Below are 26,905 nucleotides of genomic sequence, written 5' to 3'. Positions count from 1 at the left end.
CAGCTCTCTCTTCATGAGCTTAGTGTAGCTCATGTAGAATGAATAATTCAGTGATACCTGTGTTCCTAATGGCTTGATTTCATCCATGTGTAGAAAACTTGTAGACTGTACAAATCCTACTCAGGTTTTAAATGAACCAACAATGCGCCCTTGATGCAAAGAAGGCAAATGATATCCTGCTCTGCTTTAGGCAAAACGTTTACAGCAAGTTGAGGGAGATAACCCTTCTCTACTCAATAGTGGTGAGGCCACTCTAAGTCTGCTTCTGGGCTCCCCAGTAGAAGAGACATGAACAAACTGAAGAGAGTCCAATGAGTTCACTAAGATGATGAAAGGACTGGAACATCTGTCCTGTGAGGGAAACCTGAGAGAGCTGGGATTTTTTGTCCAGAAGGAGTGAAGGCTCAGGAGGATCTTTTCAGTGTATATAAATACCTGAAGGGACAGTATAAAAAGGACAGAGCCAGACTCTTTCCAGTGGTGTTCAGTAACAGGACCAGTGGCAACGAGCACAACCTAAAACACAGGAGATTCCCTCTGAACATCAGGAAACACTTTTATACTGTGAGGATGGAGAAAACAAAAGAAAAAAAAAAAGGAAAAGTAACTATGCTTTTCAGGCATGATTCATTGCACAATGAGGTAGTCATTCAAAAATAGGTCAGATGGACTGTGCTGTAAAAGTGCGGATATGACTGTAAAGGAAACCTGAGGTGACCAGCTTAATTGGAGACAGCTACCCTGCAGCTGTCTAGTGTTAGGTAAGATGAATCCCAGCCAAAGATTTAATGGACAAGGTGTACTATATTCTGTATGTCTACCCAGCACGCTGCTGACAATTGATCATGGAGGTGCAATGGATAATACACTGCTCAACTGGGGAAGATGGACAGGATGAGGAAGTGAATCAGCAGGTGAGATACTTCGTTGCTCTTCAGAGTGCTTGTCTCCAACAGTAAATGGGCATTGAGGTCTCAGAAGGACTCAGCTCTGAGGCAGCTGCTGAAATTGTTTCTTGGTGTATAGTGAGACATGCAGCCAGTTTTAAAAGGCTGTTTTTAGATCATGGACATATCTGCCAGCGCAGATAAGGAACTGCCTGCCAATTCCAAACATACACGCACAACATTTACTCAATCACACTCAAATGTGAACAAGCAAATAAGCAACCTCCCCGTCCCAAAAACTAATTAAGCTTCTTTTTCCTTCAGGTGGAAAAGGAAGAAAGAAGCAGCCTGCTATTGTTTTGGTTTGTTTTTTCCTTCTTTTCTATTTCTAAATCTGAGGAGAGGCTCAGATACTTTATAGAAGCTGGAACTATTTAGATACATAAATAAAATATGTAGATTTAGGAGTCAGTTTAGCCACATCTATTTGGAAAATAAGCAAATAAAATCATAAAACTTCTCCCAGCTTGGTTAAATGAGATTGGAATCCATCCATTATGTGGAGGTCTCCAATCTTTACACTATGAATCAACAAAGTCAATGAACCTTGGGCTCAATTGGCCAAACTGATTGTATATTAAAAAATGATTTAATTACTTTATTGTCATTATAGTAGGGATAAATTTGACTAAATCACTGTGGTTTAAAATGCCAATCTATCTGCAGAAATTTAGGAATTTTGGAAGGAGTTGTGGAGTGACCTGGTTTAAGCTTCAGAATAATGATTGTTTTTGTTTGATTAGCCTTGCCCTGTTTCCCCTGCCTTGAAACTTTCTCTCTTCTATTGAGGAACCTTCAGAATTTAATTTGATTGAAGAAAAAGTGCCCTGAGACTTTTCATGAGTATTCAAGTAGTGGATAACATGAATTTTTAAGCTGACATAACAAGTTTTAACATGGCTTCTGATTCATTCCTGACATAGCTGGGCATAATACTGGAGATGTTAGAGTATTTGGAAGATAGCACTGCCAGAGAATGTGCCATAAATATAAAAGAGAATAATTAAATTAGATCCTCTCAGGATGAACATGCTGATCTGAGACCAGAGTGCATGTATAGTAATATTAAAAATAAATACTGGTACTGCACAGGCAATAATTCATCTTTCATTAGAATTCAGTAGAATTTTACATGCAAACTGAGTTCAGTGAAGCTACATATACGAGTATGTTACTCTCATGCAGAAATGTGTTCATGGAGTCAGTGATGTATTTCTGACCTGAAGCCAGGTACATACAATAAGACTGAAACCAACCATTTTTTTTTATTTTGTTATTTGTGGCTCAGTGACTGAGTCAGGTGGCTGCAGTTCTCTTTTTACTTCTGATGTAATATTGAAAAATAATTTCACTATTGTGTACTACAGTTTCCTTAGTTACAGGTATGAATAGCAATGCATAACCCTCTTTGAAAAGAACTTTGGGAATTATAAAGCATGAGGGTGAAAAGTGTTTGTCTTATTTTCACTGTAAGAATTCACCAACTTCAAGTTTGTCTCCTTTTGCAGTACTCATACATAGCTCTAGCCAACTGGTGTTTTGGAGGTTATGAACACATATTCTGTAACATAGAAAAATAAAATTATTAACGATAGGCCAAAGTATATTATGCTAAATACTCAATAAGAATTCATTACATTTTATCTGTATTTTAAAATAAAAATCATAAAGAACTTTATATCATTGATTTTTTTATGCCATGACTACCTACATTTCTGGATTTCACTGAATACAATTTATTGAGCTTTAGGCCATACTTTGTAAGGCTACCCGTATTTCAGCAAAATGGATGGAAACTCCAACCCACTGAGTTGGATTCACTTCAAGATTAAGACCTTTGCATTCAGATATATATGTAAAATAAGGATCTGTACTGCCATTAATTGCTGATGGAGGTCTGATTAAAAGACTCAGTAATGCCTCCAGAATGACATGACTAGCAGGTCAATACAGAGGTATTTAGCACCAGTTTTAGGTGGTATGATGAGTGTGGCCAACAGGTCAAGGAAGGTTCTCCTCCTCCTCCACTCTGCTCTGGTGAGGCCTCATCTGGAATACTGTGTCCAGTTCTGGGCTCCCCAGCTCAAGAGGAACAGGGAACTTCCAGAGAGAGTTCAGCACAGGGCCATCAACATAATAAAGGGACTGGAGCATCTTTCTTAAGAGGAAAGGCTGTGGGTTCTGAACCTGTTTCCTGGAAGACTGAGGGGAGACTACATTAATTCTTACAAGCATTTGAAAGGTATATGTCAAGAGAATAGGGTGGCACTTTTTTTCCATGGCCTCAAGTGACAGGACAAGGGGTAATGGACAAAAGTTGGAACACAAAAAGTTGCACTTAAATGTAAAGAAAAACTGTCTTACTGTAAGAATGACAGAACTCTGACACAGGCTGTCAAGGGAAGCTGGGGAATCTTAGAAGGTTTTCAAAACTCACCTGGACATGTTCCTGTGTGATCTGATTGAGGTGAACCTGAGAGTTATCTCTGGAGATCCCTTCTGACCCCTGCCATATTGTGATTATGATTCTGTGTGAACCTGCCCTGTAGTTGTCATTCAGGAAAGGTATGGATCTCAGGCTGTCAAGGGAAGCTGTGGAATCTTAGGTGGTTTTCAAAAGTCACCTGGACATGTTCCTATGTGACATGATTGAGGTGAACCTGAGGGTTGATCTCTAGAGATTCCTTCTGACCCCTGCCATACTGTGATTAGGATTCTGTGTGAACCTGCCCTGTAGTTATCATTCAGGAAAGGTATGGGTCTCCTCTAAGCCCTTTATCATACCTGTCTGACAAATATTGATGCCTTAGACATCCTGGAGTATCTAATGGCGGGACATGACAGGAAGGGAACTATGTCCCCCTGTCCAGGCTTGATTCTATCACCATCATGTAGGCCCCTAGTGCCATTTGAGGTGAAAGATGGTACCCAAGACCACTGCGTGGGAGTGGCAGATATGGTTAAAACTATGAGAGGAATAGTTGTGGAGTGGCAGCTGAGATCTAGCAGAATACCTGAGAATGAGCTACAGCTAGGTGTCTGTCTGACTGATTAAACTGAGCTCTCTGAGTCTAATCTAGGTTGTGCTGAACTGCTCTCCAGGCTCCACTCACTCTATTGACTAGATCACTGTTGATAGTGATAAAGGAAGGACTTTTAGGTCATGTGAAATTGTTTAAATTTGAACATGTTCATCCTGAACTGATCCTTTTTTTTTTTCCCCCCACACCTCCCCCCCAGCTTTTTTTTTTTTTCTTATTTTGGAAAAATTATAGTAGAATAGCGTAAAATCAAGTATTTCTGTTGGTAGGGACCTACAAATACCATGTAATCCACCTATCTGACCATTTCAGAACTGGAGAAAACTTAAAGCGTTGTTCTAATCTGCCAATAATCTTTCTGTAATGTATGCCTTATTTTCTTTTATAGCACATTCTATGTGTTCTTTTTCCTAATGATCTTTTCCTTATTGAAGAACCATCAAACATCACTTTCCAGTGATGTTTCCAAGCATTACTTTCTCCCATAACAAAGTGAACTGCAATGGTGGCTGTTAGGAAGAGCCAATATAACAAAAAAGAGTCTGTTTGACTCAAAATTCATATAATGTTCTGCATACTTTGAAACTGTGCAGTCCAAAAAGGCCAGAAAATATCAGATGCACTTGTGTATGAAGTTAGTATAGTATCAATTTGAATAAAATATAACTTGTAATAAATGCAAATATGGTGTTAAACAGATAATGTAGTGTTATAAAAACACTGAGGTCACACCTCTGGTTTATCTGTCTGGAAATGAGAAGTGGTAGAAACAGTCTTTTCCATCCTCTCCTTGAGCACACTGCTTCACTGTCTAAAGAGATACTGGAATATTGGAAGTAGGAGTTCTTCTGGAGACCTAAGCTTCTTGCAAAAAAAAAAATTGTGACAAATGATTTCTGGAGTAAGCTGATTTCAGCCTTCTGTTGATCCCAGAACGTCCCAGCATGGTATGTCAGTGGAATATGTTCTACTCTAGTGATAGATAACATTGATGAGACTGTATTGGGAAAGCACTGCAGGATATGGCATGTAGTATAAACTCAGAAAAATCTCTACAGGACTATGCCCTGTAATCCACTAGAGATGTTTGGGAAGACCAGCTTGGCATAAAAATAAGTTATTGAAAAAGTCATTTTTCTTGTGCAATGAGCCCTTTGAATTTAAATGTGTTACCTCACCACCTTCCAAAAAGACCAAAGCACACAAATGGTCAAGTGTCTTTTTTGTTTAAAAAAAAAAAGGTTGAGGTTTCTTCATGAGTTGCTAGAAGGAAATTTTAATTGCATGCATTTCTGATTTATGCAAATAACTCTGAATAAATAAAACTGTTAAATGCTTAGTGTTGTTAGAGTTGTTACTTTAAGGGTAAGATGTAAAATTTTAAACCTAACTGTATATGTAACAAAGATCAGGATTTTTCAAAGGCATCTCTGCAATTTGGCTACCAGGTTTTAAAGTTCTATTAAAAAAAAATCTCATTCTTCATTTAGTAATGGGACTTAGAGTAACTTCCTAAGTGTTGTGTGTGTTTCCTTCCCTGCTAGCAGCCAAGGAAACCATCACCACTGAGCCTGTACTTTGGAAGTCCTTGCTGCCACTATGTACTTTGTAATTCAGTTTTTGTGGACAGACAGAGCCATTGAAGCTCCATCTCCATCTCCACTGATGTTGATGCACCAGCTGCAATATTATTTCAAGTCAATCCTTGATTAGTTAGGGGAAGGTCAGCTATTTCTGACTAGCCCTGCCCAGACAGAGAAACAGAATGAAGCTGTGCCATCAGTGTCCTAAAATAGAAGACCCTTTTCATCTGTCAGACTTGAGTCAGCCACATGGAACACAAATTAGGAGACAGAAATCAACTCACAAGGCATTGGGAGGAAGAGCATGAGCAGAAAGCCGAGTGAAGAGAAACCTCTTCAGATATGAGCTGTATTCTCCAAACAGCTTTTTAGTCACTTTCCCAATAATTTTATTTATTTATTATTTCTCCTGAAGTGTTTAAGGTTTTTTGTTTTTCAGATAACTTCAATAATGAAACTGAGTGTGGGGATATTTTTTGGAGGTTTCTTTGCAGCTCTGGGGGTTTTACTCTTTCTGGTGGCATTTGGAACTGATTATTGGCTTCTTGCTACAGAAACAGGAAACTGTTTGAAAGCACCTGAAGACACTGGGGTTAGTATGGACATTTTTATTTATAATGAAAATGATATATGTATGTTTCTTTAGTATGTTTATTTTGTAAGAATTTACTTCTGTATGAATTTTTCAATATACTTATTTTGACCTTCTTGCAGCCTGCTTCAAAACCTCTTGTAACCAGCTGTAGTCAACTCTAAAATGAATGTTTTGCAGTGTTACGTTCTTTCAAAGAAAACAGAACTGTTTAGATACGCTATAGCTAACCTATATTCACACAGGCTGTGTTCCATTATGGCAGTGGTGCTTTTTACCTCAACCTAATTTCAGTTGAACTTGATTACTCGATTCTCTCAGACATTTAAAAAATGTACGTTAATGGTTTCTTCCCCCCTCCCTCCCCCGCATAGGGAGAGAAGGCCACTTTCCATCATGAAGGTTTCTTCTGGAGATGCTGGTTTAGTGGAAATGTAGGAGAAAATAATGCCAGCATGTGGAATTTCTGGTATAGTAAGTAACTTTTTCCTTTTACATTATTATATAGTAGTTCTCAAAAATGTTGTTGGTTTTTTTTTTCCGTTCTTATGAATAATTGGATTTCATATGGCTTCTCTGGTGATCAGGTTCTTCAGCTACCCTAAGATAAATTCCTGACAAATGTTTTCATAAATGGGGGACAAAATGATACATGTTTAACTATGAACTTATGTTATGAGTATTATTTCTGCCTTGTTAACCTGAGTTCGTTCTTATCAGCACAGTCTCTTGCCACTTATTGTTAAACAGGCTGTTAATTCCTGTAATGTAGAGAAAAAGAGCTTAGTGGTTGGAGTCATCCATGAATTTTTTACTTGGTGAGTTTCTCCAGCTAGTTCTACAAGTGAGAGGACATGGACAAATTCACTGTGAAAAGGGTTAAGGACATGTAATCTCCAGAAGAATTCCTCCACTAAATTCACAGATGATCCTTTGCTTTACATGCCAAGATTCTGGAAGATCAGATAGTATTTTACAGCCAAAATGTCCCATTTTTTTGTGGAGTGTCCAGTGACAGGACAAGGGGTAATAGACAAAATCTGGAAAACAAAAAGTTCCATTTAAATACAAGGAAAAACTATTTTACTGTTCAGGTGAGGGACCCCTTGCACAAGCTGCCCAGGGAAAGTGTGGGATCTCTTTCTCTGGAGGTTTTCCAACCCGCCTGGATGCATTCCCATGTGACCTGATCTAGGTGGACCTGCTTTAGCAGGGGAGTTGGACTGGATGATCTCTAGAGCTCCTCTCCAAACCCTACTGTTCTGTGATTCTGTGAAGAAGAGGTCAAATAAAACTACTTTTCCTGTCTTTGACCTTACTTGTGAAGTACAGAGCTTCCTCTCTGTAATTACTTCCATAATCCATATTTTGCTAAATATATTGTTTGGTCTTAGGTGGTAAATATAATATGCACTGTAGCTGATTTCCTCTTGTTATTTATCTGGAGAATTCTTTGGTCAGGAATCTGAAATTTCAGTGTGGTTTAAGATATAGTCAGTCCTTATCTTTCACAAGGAAGAAGATGATGTTTTTGTAAGCATTTAATATAAAGGGTGAAGTTATCCCTCTCTAAGGATATTGATTCCATAGAGTAAATTGATGTTTGCTGAGACTGTAAGCTTTCTGAAGATGCTTTGTAGTTTTCATTGTTCTTTCATGAGAGAAAAAATAATTTCCTGTTTTATTTTTTTTTTTACTTTTTTTGGTGTGTGTGTGTGGGACATGCAATAATGAGACAGAAATAATTAACCTGCACAAAGGAAGGTATATATGCATATAAAAGCATACATATGCATTGCATATAAATTGCAATGTGCCTTCAGCAAGGCTGCCTTACTGTTCCCATAGTACGAATCTGTGCCCTTTAAGGAATATCCTTGGCTGGATAACAAGGCTGATATCTCTTTACCAAAGCAAATCTGCTGTAAGCTATTGGCTGGGAATAAAATTGAAATCTTGATCTACTAAACTCAGTTTTCCCAGCTGAAGAACAGGACTAAAATATTTTATTGTTAAAACAGTAAGATATTAATCTTTGTCTTTCTTTCACTTTTAGCTAACCAGTCACCTTCTAAGAACTGTACACATGCCTACCTGTCACCATTTCCTCTTATCCGAGATGAGCACAACTCAACCTCCTATGACTCTGCAATCAGTAAGTATTTTTTTGGCTACAAATGAATACAATGCCTATCGTTTTGAGAGAACAATTTGGATGCTTCAGTATAAAACAGCCTTATCACTCCACACAGTTTAATTAATAGAGTTTTGGTGTTTCATACTTCTTGTAGTTTTACAGCATGCATATTCAAGCCACTATTTAGCAAAGCACTTGAATGCTTAGCTTTAAGCATGGTGACAGAATGGAAGACATTTCAAAAAAAAAAAAGAGACATTTTCTTTTTTACTTTTTTTTAATCTGACATAAAAGTATCTCCGTTGGGCTGAATGCATTAAAAGTCTACATCTCCTATATCCCAATAAAACTGTTTTTTGTAAAATAAATAACCACAGGTGGAAATACATTGCATTTTTACTTTGTGAGGAAGGAGGAGAGGGACCTTGATACTTTCTAAGTTTATTCAGCTGACTCAAATATACTGCACCAACTGCTGGATGTGACAGCTTCTTTTCATTGACACTACAGGGAGCTCAGGCATTGAAATTATTCTGAACAGTGTGTGCCATACATGAATAATGTAGTCTAAGACTTTAGCAATGAGCAGTTTTGTTTTGTGAACTAAGCTCTTTTTAAATTATATATGTGTATTCTCTATAGTAGTTAAAAATATTTACTATATTAAATGGAGATATTAACACCAAGAAACACTAGTACTAGAACAAAGATACATATCACTGAATGGTGGGAGTTGTAAAGGACCTCTAGAGATTATCTAATCCAACCCCTCTGCTAAAGCAGGTTCACCTCAATCAGGTCACACAGGAACGCGCCCAGGCAGATTTGGGAATCTCCAGAGATGGAGAGTCCACATGCTCCCTGGGCAGCCTGTGCCAGGGCTTCCTCACCCTCACAGGAAAGAAGTTTCTCCTCATGTTCAAGTGAAACTTCGATATGTGCGTGTATATATATATATGTATGTATATACATATGGAAGATATAATAATTGAAAAACTTATGTTTGAATATTGACCAGAAAGTTCAGTTTTTACAACTCTCAAAAACTACTTGCAAACTACTTACTCATGATGTGTGGTTACTGCGTGTCTCCGAGCTTGCTGACTCAGTGACTTAAGTGGTCTCCTCCTGTCTGAAGCTTTAGTCATGCCTTTGCTAAATGTACAGTGTGTTCAGAATCCAATGTTTATGCTGCAGACTTGATTAAAAAAATAAGATGGACTGATAACAGTTCTGTTAATCTTTAGAAATTATGAACTCTTTGTCCAGGAAGAATTCAGACCTCACCATTCAGAGACGTAATCTGTAACTTCATACCACTTCTATAACAGTTTATCTTTCCATTTCAAAGTGACAGAACCATCAGCTCTCAGTAATATATCAGAGTTTGTATTCCACCATTTGCTCATACATTCACAAAGGATCCTCAAATTATATTGCATGATTACACAGAAGTGGACAAACAAAGAATAAGAAAAGGAGAAGGAATATCGTCAAAAGTTTAATCAATTTTAGTTAATGTTTGCCAAAAGAACCACTGCTCAAATATAATTTTCCTATCTATATTTCATATTAGGAGATTAAAAATAGACAGAACAGTACGATAGATGCTGGCCCAGGTAGAGTATATTCAGAACCATTCCTGCTGTTTAAATAGATACAGTTGGATTGCTTTTGAGCTCATTAAAACCAAAGAGGGTTTTTCTAATGTCTCCAGTTCATTTTCAGCATCCAAGCTGAAGTAATTTACCAGAGCCAGCATGCTTGTTCAAGAGTCTTTCACAACTTTTTATGAAAAGGTTATGTCATCATCTCACCTTTTAGTTAAAAACTGTAGTCTAGTTTGACAGACTTGCCCATGGTATTTGGCAAACACGTTTTTAAAACCTTGCTGCAACTACAGTTGCTAAATTAAGAAGTGCTACAAGGTGACCGTCTTCTTGATTCACAGTGGAGGAAACGCTTCTCTGAAAAAGCCAGTGGCAAAAGCCTTCAGTTTGATTTCACAAAGAAAAAGATTTCATCAATTTCATCAAAGACTGAGTTTATTGTACTTTTTTTTAAAAAAAAACTATTTTATTTTTATTCTGCTACTGTTTCTTGATACAATATTACCATTTTCATGGCTTGTAGCTTTCTCAACATATTCACTTCTGAGGATAAAAAAAGAGATCTCCCACACAGCTTTATCACTGTCTTTTTAGTGAGTCTCTCAAGTCCTATTTTAATTAGGTGTGGATAAGAAGAAACATTCTACCATCTGAGAAAACTTAGTTTGTTCTTTTGTAGAAAAGCATACAAATGAATAATAAGTTTTAAACTTCATCTGAAAAATCAGACATGCGTACAACACAGTTTTCTAAGAATCTCTAACTTTCTATTAACAGAACTGTTAGTTTCTGTGTAAGCAAAGGCACATCAAATTTTTAGAGTGTTTGGCTTAAGGGACTTTGGGATCTTATCAGAGGAGTTTGGTTTTCATTGCAGCTCCTGGAGGAAGCATGAGTGTGGTTTGTTGGTAGAGTGCCCTGTTATTATTCAGTTAGATGGGCTTAGGCAAAGACAAGTTTAGTGAGGAACATAAAATCTCTGATGATTTTTGAGTGCAGTGTCTGGACTAAATTCTCTGTTGACATAGTGCCTTTGGCTTTAGTATCAGCAGAAATTTAGCTCAGAGCTTTTCTGGGCCAGAATTCAAAAGAGGCTCAATCTAGGGACATGGTTTAGTGGTGGTCTTGGCAGTATTAGGTTACTGATTGGGCTTGATGATCTTAAAGGCCTTTTCCAACCAAAATTATTCTATGATTCTGTCCCTTCCTAGCTTATTTCCATAATTTTGTATGTTGGTTTTACAATGTTTGTGTATGAGTTCCCAAAAGACCCAAAACACTGAGGACTTTGAACTTTAATGTTAAAGTACGTATTATGAAGCAGACTTAGATAACACCTCATTGTGTGGCCAACAGATTAGACGAGATTCACAAACATTTGTGCAACAAACTACAACCTAGCAATAAAAAAATTATATTAAGCCCATACAATAAAAGTACCAGAGTACTGACCTCTACAGTCTAAAATAAACATACAATTGTATCATCATAATCAGATTGGTTATCCTGTCAGACTATTTTGAAAGCATAATAATATAGTACTTAAGTAATTAGTTACTGGCTATTAATCTATAGCTTTAATGTCATTAGATTACTTAACGCTGACATTCGAGGACTACATTACATTTTTATAGAAGTCTTACACTATAGGACCATAATAGACATGTTTTTGAAAAATGTTCAAAGTCCTTACAATTTGGCTCGAGTGAGACTATTCCTAAGAAAAAGAAGTGTGAAATCTAGCACTTAGTCAAGTCATTTCTTTCCCCCCCTTTTTTTTTTTTCCTGAAAGTAAACACTACTGTAAATTGCCCCAGCACCTTCTGAAGCTAAATTGGAAGCCATTTAATGGGGCAGCACTAACATGGTAGTTTAATACACTGATTTGTAGCTACTAGTAGTTTTTTCCTGACTATTAGTATCTTATTTTGTCTAGTGCTGGGTACATTGCCAGCATTTGAAATAGTGCTTTATGTAATGTAGAGTACACACTGTTTGTAGGACTGAAGGGAAATTCTAGTTCAACAACTGTTAAATCTAAAATGGTGTGATCAAATTTATTGGCAGTTCATTACTGGACTGAAATTAACCTAAAGTAATCTAGAAAATATCAGCAATGAATTCTGAAAATTAAACATTATCAATAGCCTATTTCTAAGGGGAAAAAATACTTCTATGTAATACAGTCACATAATTGCCCATGAGAGATTGTAATACAGTACATTTGCTAAAGGCAAAGTCCCCAGCCACCAAGCAGTGATAAAGCAAGAAGCATTTTTAAAAGTAATGTATTAATACTTTGTATTACAATGTATTAATGTATTAGTGAGTATTGTATTTGTTTTACCATTAAGGTTTTTTAAAAAAAGAGAAAATATGATTACTGTGAAGGAATAGCAAAGGGTACTGAGTGAAACTGAGAAAAGTCTTGAAAGGTTTACTGTGCTGCCAGGTGTATTTTTCTTATGCTGATGCTGAGGTCTATGATCACATTTACAGTCATTTATCTGCAGAGAAATGCTTGGTTTAGAGCAATTTAGACACTTCACCTTTCACTGTATTTTATATTGTGAGTGGCATTACCCTTGACAAAAGAATTTTGATATTTCTTACTTTAAATAGAGAGATGAAAAGACATATTCTAAAATACAGTCCAGTCAAATCACAAGCAAGGTTAACTTTAGGAGCGAGCTTGTGGGTGAAAATTCAAGGCAACTTTTCCAAGTTCTTTTTCCTATTCTTAGAAATGTTTATGCAGCAGTGTACTCACACATGCTTCAAAATTTTTTCAGCTTTGTAGTGTTTAATATTTTGTATTGATACTAAATTCAATATTAAGTGACTGTTTTGTTAACTTTTTTTTTGATTGGCCATAGAAAAGGTGTTAGTCAATGGCTGAGATTTCAAATCACCTGAAGTGAGTAAGGGCAGTAAAATACATGGTATGGTTTCATGAGGTTGATGTTAACATCTCCAAGTGCAGATAGATGTCACATTATGTCATTAGCTAACCTGTCCCTGAATAACCTGTTATGGAGCTTTGGAGGTGTACACAGCTACTACACAAGCGTGTGTTGAGGTGACTCAGCTGTGTAGCTTTGTCAAATAAACTATTGCTTCTCTTCCATATCATCCACTAGTAACATCTTAAAATACAAGTCTGTGATTTCAGTTTATGATCAGTACTGGGACCTACTACACTAGAAATGGGGGCTTCTGATAATTTTCAGACATTTCTCCAAAATTTGGTCCCTTACTCAAAATCAGAATCTTCTTCCACACCTCAGATGATGCAGAACTTTCTGGAGGGACCTAAGTTGTCATCTTTAGGGAGGAAAGCAAGTAGCAAGGAAATCCATCCAAAATTTGTATCCAATTCCTTTAAAAATTACTTAAAATCTCTTCACTCTCTTCAGTAATTTTCAATTCTGGCCTCTAAGTATTTAGAATGTTATTTATTGTAGTAGTTGTTCACTGATTACTGAATACACCGTTGCACGTGCATATAATGTGCACAGAGTTCTTGTGCGTTACCTAAAATCTAACACAATTTCAGCAGTTAGGCTGATTCATGTAATTGAAATTGAGAAACATTGTTTTTAATGGGATGCTTGCCATTTTTCTTAATAGCTATTGTGGATGAGACATAAATAAATGTCACAAACTACTGAAAAAGTTATTGTCAACATTGCTATATAAAGGGGAAAAGTGATGTATTCACTGTTTCTGTGGTGAGTGACTGAAGATACAGTAAAAGCAGTGTTATCAACAACAAAGACAGCAACAAGTGAAGTATGTTTTTCTTAGAAAGCTGAATTAAAACTGATGGAAACATAAAATACAGTTTATGCAGTTTTGGAGGAATATACTGCAGCTATAATATTCCCATAGTATACAGGCTGAACAGTTCAGAGCTCAATGACAAGCATACCGCATGTACTCCTGTTTTCCTCTAAGTACTATTTTATTTTTAGAGCTGCCTGTCACTGTTCAGGCAAATGTTGTACCCGGCAAAGGGGCAGCTTACCAAGACAAGTTACAGAACCTTCTGTTTAGCACTCTTGCAACACAGAGCAATGATATCTAAGATTAGCCCTGCAGATAGGTTTACCTTGGACTCCATGGTAGTGCTTGTACTGTATTTCTTTTATTGCGTGAAACACTTGGAATAATGAATGTATTTGAGATAGCTAGATCTGCTACAAACCTTGCAGAGGCAAGGGTACTCCTTTTCATCTGGAGAAGAACAGCCTCAGTGAGACTTGAAATGGTGCAGACACCATTTGTATAGGTACAGTGAACCATTATTTCTTGAAACAGGCCTGCTTGAATTACAGCTTCAGCCCTTTTCATGGCATATAAAGAAATTTGATTCAAAGTAGCAACTTCTGTTACATTTATCTGTCTTGGTCCACCTCAGTCTCAGAGCAGCAAAGTCTTTGACTTGAAAAGTTCATAGGAAAGTTCAATTTGAACCAGCTCTTTTGTGCTCATCTATAGATGCCAGCTAAGCTAAATGACAGTGGTAGGTCTGCGTTGTAATTTTGAATGATTAGCCCTGTAGGAGCTGACATTGCTCATCTAGGCAGAGAAGATGGGAAGTGGAGTTTGAGCAAAACCAATCTGAGTATGAAATAAGTGAAGCCTTCTTTGCAGAAAAATGGTTACTTTTAAACTCTCTTACTAAAGGAAAACTTTAAATGCTCTTAGGATGTTTTCTTAGATCTGTGCCACAAATGGTCCAAATAACTTACTGTCTTGCAAATTAGAGGAGCTAGTCCTTTGCTTGAAAAATTATGTATTGGGGAGCATTGCAGGCCTTTTACCTGTTTAGTATTTTCTAATTGATGTTTAATGACAGAGCTAGCTGGATAAGCAAGTACTAGGATTATCAGAATTTACCTGTGGTAAATAATTACCTCTAGAGAAACACAATGGAAGCTCATTTCTGATGATAGCTAGGTCAAATCAGTATTTCACACATAATGCACACATAATGCTGTTGGAGCGGAGAAACTGCTTTTCTCTTGTATAGTTACAGATAGCTTTAAACAAATTTTCATCAGTTACATTTGTACTCCTATTGTGTTCCATTTCCAGGAATATTTGAATAAATCAAGATTTTCCAGTAAAATTTTGCTAAAAGCAGACTTCAAAGCTTCCTGTGTAAGAGCAGATAATGAAATTAGATACTGTTTCAGTAATGCTTCAGAATCTTGTGTCCTAATCCGTTCAGAAAACAGAAACATTGCTGTATGACTTAGGTGACTGACCATAATGATATCAAAGAAAGCTTTTACAAGACCCATTTTGACCAGTGTGTCCTATTATGTAGCATGACTTTGAAGTACCTTGGGCCATCCATGTAAAAGAGTTGGGTGGTTATAGACTGATTTAGCGGTATTAGGTTTTAAATGAGGAAGTAATGTCCCGTGGACTTGGGGACTGTGATGAAGCTTAGCAAAGTAGCCCCATGAGTAAAATAACATGAAATTGCTTCAGAGACCCAAGACTGAAAGACTTGAGAGATTTACCTTTCTATGTCTCCATTCACTGTCCATTTGCATTAAGTGAATCATTTATGTGTTTAACTTTAAACAGGTGCCTAAGAGGTAGAGTACTTAAAGCAGAACACATAGTTAACTGTTTTGCTGAGCCACAACCTTATTTCTTACCTATTACCATATAATTCTGTTTAAGTGGAAAGAAGACTTGAATTGGATATGAACCAAAACACAATTTTAACCCTTCTGTCAGCTGCTATCCTATGGCTAAATCTGCTGATCAGTGTGGCAGAAAATTATGTCTCTGAATGTTTGCCAGCATTAAGAAAGATATTACTTAAAAAGTGTGACTAATGTGATATGGTGAACGTGATCTAGTTAATATATTTACAAGCCTGATAGAAGCAAGATAGTGTATACTTTTAACATGAGTTAAGATGGTCAAGTTAAAAACTATAGATTTTTTGAAAACATTAATGAGAAACACAAGCTGATAACATCTAGTGTACCTTCAGATGAGAGCAAAACCTGTATTATTCCAGAATAGCTGGCTCTAACAGGCTGTACGAATTTAAAACTTTCTGTATGTGAACCAGGATAATAGTTGCTTGGTTGTGTTTTGCCATAACAGTAAGTAGGTGCTGTCAAATGATAAGTGGCAGTTTCTTTTGTGACTCACTTTTCCTGACTTGCCAGCTGGCTTATATGCTTTCCCTCAGTTGGGTGGAAATGTTTTTCACTGACTGAATTGTCAGTGCTTCAAGATTTTCAGATCTGACGATGGAGATCTTTGCAACTCATAATTTTACTAATGGGTTGTGATAATGTACCAATTTTTAAATTCATGGGAGAAATTTATGTCACTCTTGTAGCATTTACAAAATGATGACTTTGTTAAATGGATGTGCAATTAACCAGCTAAAAAATAATTGTTAGAAAGGCTCTTTTGGCCAGAGTATGTCACAAAACTCTCGGCTCATTTATCACCAGCTGCATCCATTAATTCAGCACTGCTTGGCACTGTCTAATAGGGGCTTCTGAAACATCACATTTTAAATTTAATAAAATACAAAGAACTTCAGAGCAGGAATAGGCTGGTTTAAAATACTTTACTGTTTTTCAGAAACACAGTTTACATTTTTCTAGTTTCTCCCTGCTCCTGCTTTAGATTTCTGTCTATTGAATATGACTATATGTAAGGAAAATTACTAAACTGTAGAGAATTTACAGATTGCTCTTGATTTTATGATCTGAGCACTAAGAATGTCAAGATATTGCAGCTTTCTGTTTCTCCCAGAAAAACAATTGTATTCTGTCAATCCATCATTTATCCCAGAGAGTCATTACTACAACTTTGGTGTACCATTTTCAAAGAACATAAATTTGGTCAAGTTGCTATCTTACCAGTCAGTGTTAAATGTTAAGCCAGCAAAAGTAATGTGTGGTAACTTACAACCTATTTTCCATGACCATCTGATAAGGACTGGTGTTCAAACCTAATTTCGTTCACATGATAAACAACGTGTATGCACAATAGAATGAAATTTGCATTTGTTAGTAGTGCAAGTTAGAAGTGAAAAAGAAAAATCTTTTTTAGCCAAATATGTCAAATTTTCAAGCTATGGAAAGTATTTTATTCTCTTTCTTCTTTTCTACCTTTCTCCAGTTTATCGTGGTTTCTGGACAGTTCTTATGCTCCTGGGAGTGCTCACTATTGTGATGGCTAGTTTCTTCATCATCTGTGCCGCTCCTTTTGCCAGCCACGTTCTGTACAAAGCAGGAGGAGGCTTTTTTATCATTGCTGGTGGGTATACTGTTTGCTCAGTCAATTAAAGAACAGAAAGGATGAGGTATTTCTTCCATTTTCCTTGACCAAAAAACTATATTAATTGAAATAAGGAAAAGGCATATGTTTCTATGCTTTGGCTTCTGGAGTGCCTGCTTTGGAGACAATTATTTCCAGAGTTATTTAGTCACAAGCTTATACTGAAAGCTACTTTTGGATTAAGATAAAAAAAAAATCTGGGCCAAATAATGAAATTACATTGCAATTTCAATCTACTCTTTTTTTAACAGGAAAAGAATGCATATTTAGAGATGCTGCCTTTTAGGATTTTCAAGGGCTTTAGCTAAGAAGAGGGTTTTTATCACTGACACAAAAGATGATTGTGGTGGACTCTAAAGAAGTTGGAAGACAGATCACATTCACATGCCTAATATAGGAAAAGTGTTTTGGATGTGATTGGAGTATACAAAATGGTTGTCACATATGAGTAAGTGGGAGCTCTAAACCTCTGTGAATGAAAGATAACAAATAGCTGAATTCCCTCCTTCCTCATAACCCATAGATACTGTAGAGTATTCACCCTCCCAATATTCAGCTGGTATGGCAGCTCTCTGGGATGTTGTTTGCTTAACCTTGAAAATTCTGGGAAGATGTCACACTGGTTTGTAAGATACAGTTGTGTAGGATGTGAACGATAGTATGTGTTCAGTCACTGTTTTCCTTTGTATAAAGCCTGATGAGAGGCAGCCCTGTGAGAGCAGTATTATGTTGCTGGGCAGAGCCACTCATGTCAGGACCAAAAGGCCTGGATTCTCTTTCTGCTTCCGTTACTGAACTGCTGACCTTGCTTACCCACTTCACCTCTCAGCTCTTGATATATAACTTATGATTGTTAATGCCTTTTAATGGACCCCCAGCGAAGTGTGGGAATTGTTTGATAACATTTTTTATTTAAAACCCTATATACTAGCATTTGATCCCTTGAGAATTACTCTTCCACTCCTTTACAAGACATACAAAAATATTCCTAGTTGGATGGAAATCTGAAGATATTCCAATGCTTTTGTCACTAATTTGCAGTGTAAGAGCCCACTTGAATCACACTCCTTTTCTGTGTTTGTAATCTGTAAAAAAACCTCAGCTGTCACTAGAAAGTAGCAGAGGCTGTTAGAGAGGAAAGAGAGACTTGAAAGACAGCAGGAACCAATGAGCAGAGGTATGAAATGATGTGTGTGTTCTCCACTCTGGGTCAGTTCCTCTGTCCTCATTTAGTCAGGGGAAAGTTAGACCCCGAAGTCTGCAATGGTCTCCCTTGGCTTCCCTAGGAAGCCTGCAAGCGGCACTAACAGTCATTGTCAGTAAAAACAGGAGGTTTGTAAGAAGTTTCCCCATCTGGGGATTCATTTCATCCTCAAAGAGGGGTCTGATTGGATCAGATGAATGCACTGCATCTCTCTTTACGGAGAGAATCTAGAGAGACTATTTTTTTTAGGTGTGTGAAGTTAAGTCATGGTGTCACAGAATAGCAGGGGTTGGAAGGGACCTCTGGAAATCATCCAGTACAATCCCCAGCTAAAGCAGGTTCACCTCAATCTGGTCACACAGGAACATGTCCAGATGGGTTTGGAAACCTCCAGAGAAAAAGACTCCACACTCTCCCTGGGCAGCCTGTGCCAGGGCTCCCTCACCCTCACAGGAAAGAAATTTAAGTGAGCTTTATTATGCCTGTATGTGACCTTGGTCCTGTCTGTTTGCCCCTTTCACACTTTGTCTGTATAGATGCTCTTCAGGGGAAATCCCAACTTTTTACTCTCTCTATGTAGTATCTTTCAACTTCAGGACTGTTTTCAATCAGGGCTTCAGAGAAGAGCTGTGTTATTTTTACTAATACCATTGTTACTGTTGAAAACAAAAGATATTTAGCAAAATCCTGCTATGATTTGCCAAAAGGTGATGGTGGCAGCAGAATATAAGACCTTGGAACCATTCAGGTTGAGCAAGACATTTTGGCTTGGGTAGGGGGACACAGTTCTGCATCTTTCTTCTACATCTACTCTCAGTCTCACCCATAGAGCAGGGCTGCTTGGGGAAGATACTTACCATAAATATCATTATCCTATCCAACACTTCGGATTACTCACAAAAACATTTAAAAGAATTAAATTGTTGGTCTCGGCTACTCTTACAAGTACTCCTGTAGCCTAATGGAGGGTTTAATTATATCATGAATTAATGTCATGATGATGGGAGTGACCATATTGATATAAGAAGATTTTATATATATATAGATATATTACACACACACACACATATATATATATCTTACACTACCAGTAGTTAAAGCTGTGTCCTGTGAGATGTCTTGGGTAACAACTTAGTTTCCTGTGGTGTTGCTGAGCAATGGTCCATCGTGTTAAATGGACAGTAAGAGGGATTCTCAGACCCGCAGCTATGACAGCATGAAATTGCTGTCTCTCTCCCTCAGTAGGACTTCCTCGCAGTAGTCAATATCTTAAATCTGGGATAACTTGGGAACAGAACAAGATAAAATAGAACCTGATGCAGGAGTGTTCCAGCCTGCCTCTAGAAGGCAGGGTGGTGCTCTCTACTGTGTTCCTATTCTGCTCTGGCCCCAGCCTCTATCCATCTCCTTCAGGACTAGAGAGCTTGTTTGTTTATTGCTTCTCAAAGAAAAGCAGAGTGTGGAAGGGGAGAATGATGAGAAGATGAAGCATATTTATCACTCATACCAACATGTGATGAGGATGCAGCCAGGGTATCCATCTATTTATACACTAATGAGAAAATGAAAAGATATAATGTGACTTAGATTATGTGAAGTTAGAGTTCTTGTAAGACAGATACCATCGTATTGATTTGAAGAAAAAAAGGAATTACATACATTGTTTTGAAAGGACTCGAATGCTATCTTACCACAAGGTTCAAGTAGCTGTTATACTGAAGAGAATAGCAGGGTTCTCAGAAAGAAGTTAAACAAGGTGATTGTTCCATGAAAGTCTGGAAGAAGATAGAAAAATTAGTCATTTTCATGCTTACATATCTATAAAGAAAAATATTAGATGAAGCATTTCAATATCTGTTATTGGACTGAAGTATCTGTATCCTTTTGCAACCTTTACTGACAAATTCGTTAGCAGATAAAAGCTCTGTCTCAACTGAAAAGAACAGCTTGTATCATGGTCTGCTGTGCCATCTTAGGGTTCAGAAAGCAGCTGAAGATATTGTTGGGTATAGGATTCATGCCAACTGTTCAGCCATCTGAAAGCAAAGTGTTTCATATGAACCAACTGCTTCAACTTCTACTGTCAGTAGTAAGAAACACAATCTCAGAGGGATAGTTCACCTTATCTGTACTAAAGCAGAGAGACTTGCCTTTTGGAGGCAACTATGGAAGGAGCCTAAACAGAAATCCTGAGTGATGCAGAATAAATTTAGGTTAGAAAAGACAAGATGCTTGTGGCAAGTCTGACCTCCAATTCAAATCAGTCCTTGTTTCAAAGTTAGATCAGGCACCTCAGAGCCTTACCCAGTTAGGTTTTAAAAATCCCCAATAATTGATGTTCCACAGCACTTTTGTGCACTTGTCCCAGTTTGACTGTGATTTTTTTTTCCCCCTTATATCCACCTTAATGCATCTCATCTGAAGAGTCTATCCTCATCTTCTCCTTAACCTCATTTAGAAAGATGAAGACTATTTTATTCTCTAGGCTAAAATTACCTGTCTTACTCAGTCTCTCCTTGTCCTCCATCCCTCTAACCATGTTGGTGGCCATCACCTCAGTTTACCTGTATCTCTCTTTCACCAGTGGGCCTCAAATTGGACAGTTTTTTAGGTATAATGTTAAAAGTACTAGGAAAAGGGAGATAGTATTTTCAAACCTGATGACTATGTTCTTGTTAATGAAACTCTCTATGATGTTAACTTTCTTTTCTGCCAGACATGCTTGAATTCTTGTAAACTGAGAGGAATCATTCTTGTGCTTTAAGGAAGTTGTCTGTGAAGAACCATCAGTTCTTCTGGTGCTCTTTGCCCTTCAAGGTAGCCTTCTTCCTTCATGACAGCCTCTGTCAGAATCCTGTCTACCATTTCCCTGAACAGGCTGAAATCTCTTCTCCTAAAGTTCTAGGTCTTTAATCTCCTACTCACTTTCCATATTCCTCCTAGGATGCTAAACTTTGCCATTTCGTGGCCATTATAACCACAGCTAATAGCATCTATCATATTCCTGACCAGTTTTTCCTGATTTTCCTTATGTTGCTCTGCTTGTGAAACTAGCTACAAAACTAGGAGCTGATGCATAGTGCATACCAACTTTTCTGCAATTTTTATCCTCTGGGCAACAGGTTTGAGACCATCATCACCTTGGCCCCTTGGCCTTACATCTCACCCTCAGAGCCCTGTACTTACACACTCAAGGTCTCTCTGTCAGCATCTGTGATGCCCATGTAGATGAACTGTAAAGGGTCTCCAAGGGCCAAAAGAACTTTCAAGGCCTCCTCATGGTGTGGCATATCTGGGGCTCAAAATAGCAACAAAGCTACCCACAGAGCATTTGGGGTATCTAGTCTGTGTCAAAGTCTCACACCTGCCTTTTCTTCATCCTGATCTTTAAGAAAGTTTCCCCACTTTTCTTATCGAGTGGCATAGATGAACTATCACAAATGCAGAGGCACACACTATTCTTACTATTACTGACAGCTTATTGACTAGCAGCTTTTCCTAATAAAATTTGTGGTTGTGTTAACTACCTGAGGCTACAAGTGGAACTACACATGGTACACCTGTGGGGAAAAAGTGTGTATCAGTTCAATGATACCACAGTCAGTGACTTGAGCATTGTCTTTGCAGCCTCACCTCCATCTGTACAGATGATCCAAGAGCAGCTACAGTAGAGCAAAATGTAAGAAGCTTTATGGTTGCTTCAAAGGTCATAAGAAAAGAAAGGAAAGATGCCATAAAATAATCACTTAGAGCAGCCATCAATTAAGTCCATAATTACCTTGGGCCTATTCCTGCCCAGGTGGTGATGAAAACTGTCCTCTTGTTCTGATGTCAAACAAGCAAGCCATCAAGATGCCCACAGAGCATTACAGAAACATAGTCTTGTGAAGAAGAAAGATTAGAAGTATGACTTCTGCTTTCTGATAAAAGAGTGAAAAAGGCTGATTTTTTTTATTCTATCTCCTAGATGAGGACAAAAATCTGTCTTTAGAGATATATGCCAACTCCCATAACTCTTAAGTGGGATCCTCTGCATGTACTGCAGAGTGGAATGTCATCCATAGTTTTTAAATAAAGGTTACAAGAGGCTGAGGTAGGAGGTAGAATTTGTAATAAGGACAAGGACAGAAGAAATGAAACTGAAAAGAAAAAATACACACACACACACGCAAGTTTTCCTCAACTGAGATAAGGAGTTCTAAATTTCTAGGCACAAGTAAAAAGCTCACATCATTCTTTCCAGCACCTGTTGTCTTCATGTCTGCATAGTAAAAGATTCATGCCATAAACAGCCATTCACCATTGACAAGTGAAAGACATTTCTATGTGGGAAGAATAAGTACTAAAGGCCAGCAAACTGCTTCTTGAATTCATAGACATTTCTAAAGGTTCTGTATTCTTTCTCTTCTGCAATATGCACAAGTATTTGTTTGAAAGAAATTCAAAAGAATAAATGCAAAAGACAGAAAAGAGTGACCTCAGAAAAGTCCACGTCTTATCACACTGCACAGAGCTGTGTATCAAACATGTGTGTTCTTAAAAAAAATGCAAAGTGGAAAAAAAGAAATAAAAATGAGGAAGAGGGAAGTATTTATTTGTCTTAATCTCTCTCAGACATATTTCATGTGCTAGGAATAATTTCCCTCATCATTCCTGATTCCCGTAACTGCTGTTTTATTTTACACTCACTAAAAGGCACAGGGCAAATGGACACCCACGCACTATGCAAGAGGTCTAAAAGCTGAAAACATAGAAATACATCATAGCATACATTGCTAAAAAATATTTCTTCATGAAATTGTGTAGGTCTTTTTCAATCTCTGTAATTTTGCCTTGGAGGTTAGCTGTGGGAGCTCATGACACAACAGATAGTCAGTGTAAGACAGCAGAAACAGAATAAATAATATATAAACTCCTGTCTATGTGCTTAACTCCTGTGAAATCATAAGTCTGTGAAAATTAGATGAAAGTAGCACTAATAAATAAAATGCTGTTGGGGGCAGCAGGACATGGATGGCTTTTACTTAGCATGATTCTACTGTTCAAGACATTTCTTGAACACACTAAGCAATATACCTACTAATTAGCCTCCATTAGCAGATAGTGAGAACCCTTAAATACTCTTTTCGTGCTTTAATTAACTAAGAGACTTTATACATTCTGCCTTTCTTTTTCTTCTCTTTTAAAGAAGGACATTTATCTCTGCTTGACATACACATTTTTTCATCAAATTTCCATTCCAAACAATTTGCCACACACAGGTATTAACAGCTTGGTGCAAAATCACCAGATGGATTTTAGCTTTCCTGGAGTTGTTTTACCACTGGCAGCACTGGCTTGCTATTTTCTACTTACATGGCGTTGGCTCTAGTTTAACCACCTAGAAGGTGTTGGTTCTGACTGCTAGAAGAGCAAAGTGTGCCCATTTTGAGGATAAAGAACCTCTGACAATGTCTTGTTTAAATGGCAGATGCTTCTGACTAACTCAGCTACTTAGCTTTGTATCTGCCTAGGTGCTAGAGATCATTCCAGATGTATAAGGCTTGGTTATACTTACCTGGTGCTACGGTAAGGGTATATGCATCAAAACTTTTCATATTTATTGTTGTTTTGGACTAAGCTTGCCCCAATGTAGAGAATAAATAGAAGACTACCAACATTTGAAAGTGCACAGACATCTGAAGAGGTAAATTCCAATGTTTATCTGGTTTTTGCCATATTATAAATGTAGCTTTCCAAATCTTTGGGCTATAATTAATTTTTTTGTTTAAGTTTCGAAACCTTTAATAAACTCCATGTCCCTACTAAGTCCATTTATTAATTTGGTCCTGAATATTTTTGCTTTTTAACAAAAGTTACTAGCTCCATTTGATTCTAGTTTTCCTGTGTTGCCTAAATTATCTGTTATCATTAGATCATAGAATCACAGAATGGTAGGGTTGGAAGGGACCTTTAGAGATCATCTAGTCCAACCCCTCTGCAGAAGCAAAATCTCTGCTTAGTTTGACTTATATTTGAAGAGTCTTCAGTTTAGTTTCTCCTTCTTTATATCTGGCCCTAAGGTGATCTTTCTTGTCCTTTATGTTTAATACAAGTGCAGGACTAAATTCTATCAAAATTGAGTTTTACTTATGTAAAATACTTTCAAAATTGAATTTATGCCCTTTAGAGTGAGTGTTGGTTTGTTTTTTTTTTCTTCAAACTTTATTAGGAATTTAAGCTCTAGCAAAAAAATAATTTAAAAATAAAAATCATGGAAACATATCTCATGGACAGGACATATGTCTGCCTCCTTTATTTAGATTTCCAACTTGCTTTCAGTCTCATAAAAATTGTAGATAGTTTGGTGATTTTGACTCTGTTTTGATTATGTCTTGGGTTAACTACTTCAGCTCATTTTTTGGTGGACTTGGAAAGAGAGTGTTCACAAGCATTGAATTGTGAGCTCTCACCTGTCACATATTCAAACTGTCTAGAGTGTAAAGCTATTACATTTTTACCATAAAGCACCAACAAGAATGCTACCAGATCACCAATTTAAACTGCTGCAGCTAACCTGTCTGATTTTGCCTGAAGAAAATGAGGGAGTGATGACAAGGGGTTTTTGCTGGTAAGTGGGTAGGAAGGACAGGGAACAGAGGTATTGAGGCAGCATCTCAGGGTGGGGATGGGTAAAGGTAACCATGAAAGGTTACCAGGACAGGTGGTTCTGGAAACAAGTGCCTGTCCGTGGATGCTTGCTTACAAAGCACATTTGTGGGCTTTGTCACATTTGTTGCAAGATTGCATTGCAAGTATTTAGGAGGATGGAGAGGAGACCACAAATACCTTTGATTTACGTTCTGGGGCTCTACAGCTTGTAGGTTCAAGACTAGCAATAAATGTTCCCAGTAGTATACACTGGCTTGTGGTTTTAATGAGGCACCTAAACACTCTGGAATAAAAATGTGATGGAGTGATGTCTCCTGAAGTGCTTTAATGACAGAATAGATAGTCCTGCTGCTGTAACTGTGTGGTGACAGCTGGAGTTCAGGGAGCAACTGGGTACAGGCTGGAGCATGCAAAAAATTCAGACTTGTGCCCTTAATTTTCCAGCAAATCTTCTGCTGGAACATCTGTGCTGCAGGCTTGCATTTCTGAAGTGTCCACACCCCTCTAAAGCGAAATGAAATATTAGGAATGCAACTGGTACTTTGGAAAGCGCTTTCTTCTTATATTTCCTTCTGGCATATAGTAACAAAGAGATTAACAAGGTTTGTAAGAACATGTGCTCCTATTACTATCATGTGTAAACAATCCAAAGGCCTTTTAGAGTGGTTGGGAAAAGGCTGTGAATTATGTGGTAGATTAATTCCAGGAAACTGTTGTATCCAGTCTGAAGTTAATACTAATAGCTTACTTTATAGCTATTATTTCATTAGTATTGGATTTTGGTCCTGCACCAGGAACTTCTTTTCTAAGGTAGAGGATTTTGAATGAAATACTTATGAATCTGCGTGAAAAATATTTCAGTAGAATCCTCTGAAGGTAGTATGTTCCAAAAAAGTCCATCTCATAAGAAAAAAGAAGCAATTGTATAGAGGTAAAGAGGACAGAAAGATTTCACACCCCTTTCCCCTTTTCATATCTTATCCAAAAGACTGTGACAGAAACAATGAGAGAGTTTGGGAAGCAAAATTAGGTATTATTTTCTAGGTCATCCTGTTCCATCTCCCCTCCTTTCCTTTCCCTTGGCTCTTGAATTCAAAATGGTAAATACCTGCCTGAATTTTGTTCCCAAACAGACCTGTGTTTCAGTTTGCTTACCAAAACCAGATATATCCTTTGTTGTGAGGTTATGCCTTACAGTGCAAATCAGAAACAAGATAGTGTTGGTGCTTGTTAGAGGAAGCCAAAGGCAAAAAATACTCAGTGGTGGCTAACTTTGCCTTGCAGACAGGATCTGAAGCATTGATGAGTTTCTAGGTATTACATAAATGCATCCAGCATGTGTCTTGCACTCTGTTGTTAAAAACCTGGTGTTTCTTTTCCAGGTGTCTTGTTTTCTCTGGTAGTCGTGATGTATGTCATCTGGGTCCAGGCGATGGCTGATCTGGAAAACTACACAAACATGAAACAAATGGATTGCCCAGACTTTGCAGTTTACGTACATTACGGCTGGTCTTTTATGCTGGCTCCTATAGGAGCGTTTTTTGCTTTGTTAGCAGGAATGCTGTTCTTGTTGGTAGGACGTGCCATTTATTTACACTCAGACTAGTCATATATTGCTGAGGGGAATACAGGAATCCTAGTGGAACTTCATGACAATTGTAAGCTGGAATACAATTTTATACATTATTACCATTATGGCAATCCTAAGTGTGCAGGCAGACCTCTGAAATTCTTCTGTTACTTGTTTAAGGACACAAAACTAAAAATAGGAAGAAATGAGATTTATTCCCAACTAGTTGTTTTTAATTCTT

General features: G+C 37.5%; 1 protein-coding gene across 1 annotated transcript; it reads left to right on the top strand.

Moving 5' to 3' along the window:
• Nucleotides 1–6,022: 6,022 nt before the first annotated feature.
• On the top strand, nucleotides 6,023–26,700 carry TMEM182 (transmembrane protein 182). The gene is made up of 5 exons (XM_010197644.2): nucleotides 6,023–6,163; nucleotides 6,538–6,637; nucleotides 8,220–8,318; nucleotides 17,081–17,218; nucleotides 26,477–26,700. Exons 1-5 carry the CDS (start codon nucleotides 6,023–6,025, stop codon nucleotides 26,698–26,700), a joined length of 702 nt encoding a protein of 233 aa, XP_010195946.2.
• Nucleotides 26,701–26,905: the final 205 nt, after the last annotated feature.

This window comes from Colius striatus, chromosome 1 (assembly GCF_028858725.1).
Source record: "Colius striatus isolate bColStr4 chromosome 1, bColStr4.1.hap1, whole genome shotgun sequence".
In the NCBI taxonomy this organism is placed as follows: domain Eukaryota; kingdom Metazoa; phylum Chordata; class Aves; order Coliiformes; family Coliidae; genus Colius; species Colius striatus.
Note: the sequence above shows the minus strand (reverse complement) of the source record. Positions and strands in the feature narration are given on the sequence as shown.

Excerpts from the sequence above, each read along its gene's own strand:
- TMEM182 (XM_010197644.2), top strand. The coding sequence starts at position 6,023 with ATGAAACTGAGTGTGGGGATATTTTTTGGAGGTTTCTTTGCAGCTCTG. Across the intron at positions 8,319-17,080 it reads CTCCTATGACTCTGCAATCA|TTTATCGTGGTTTCTGGACA; the intron begins GTAAGTATTTTT and ends ACCTTTCTCCAG. Across the intron at positions 17,219-26,476 it reads AGGCTTTTTTATCATTGCTG|GTGTCTTGTTTTCTCTGGTA; the intron begins GTGGGTATACTG and ends TTTCTTTTCCAG.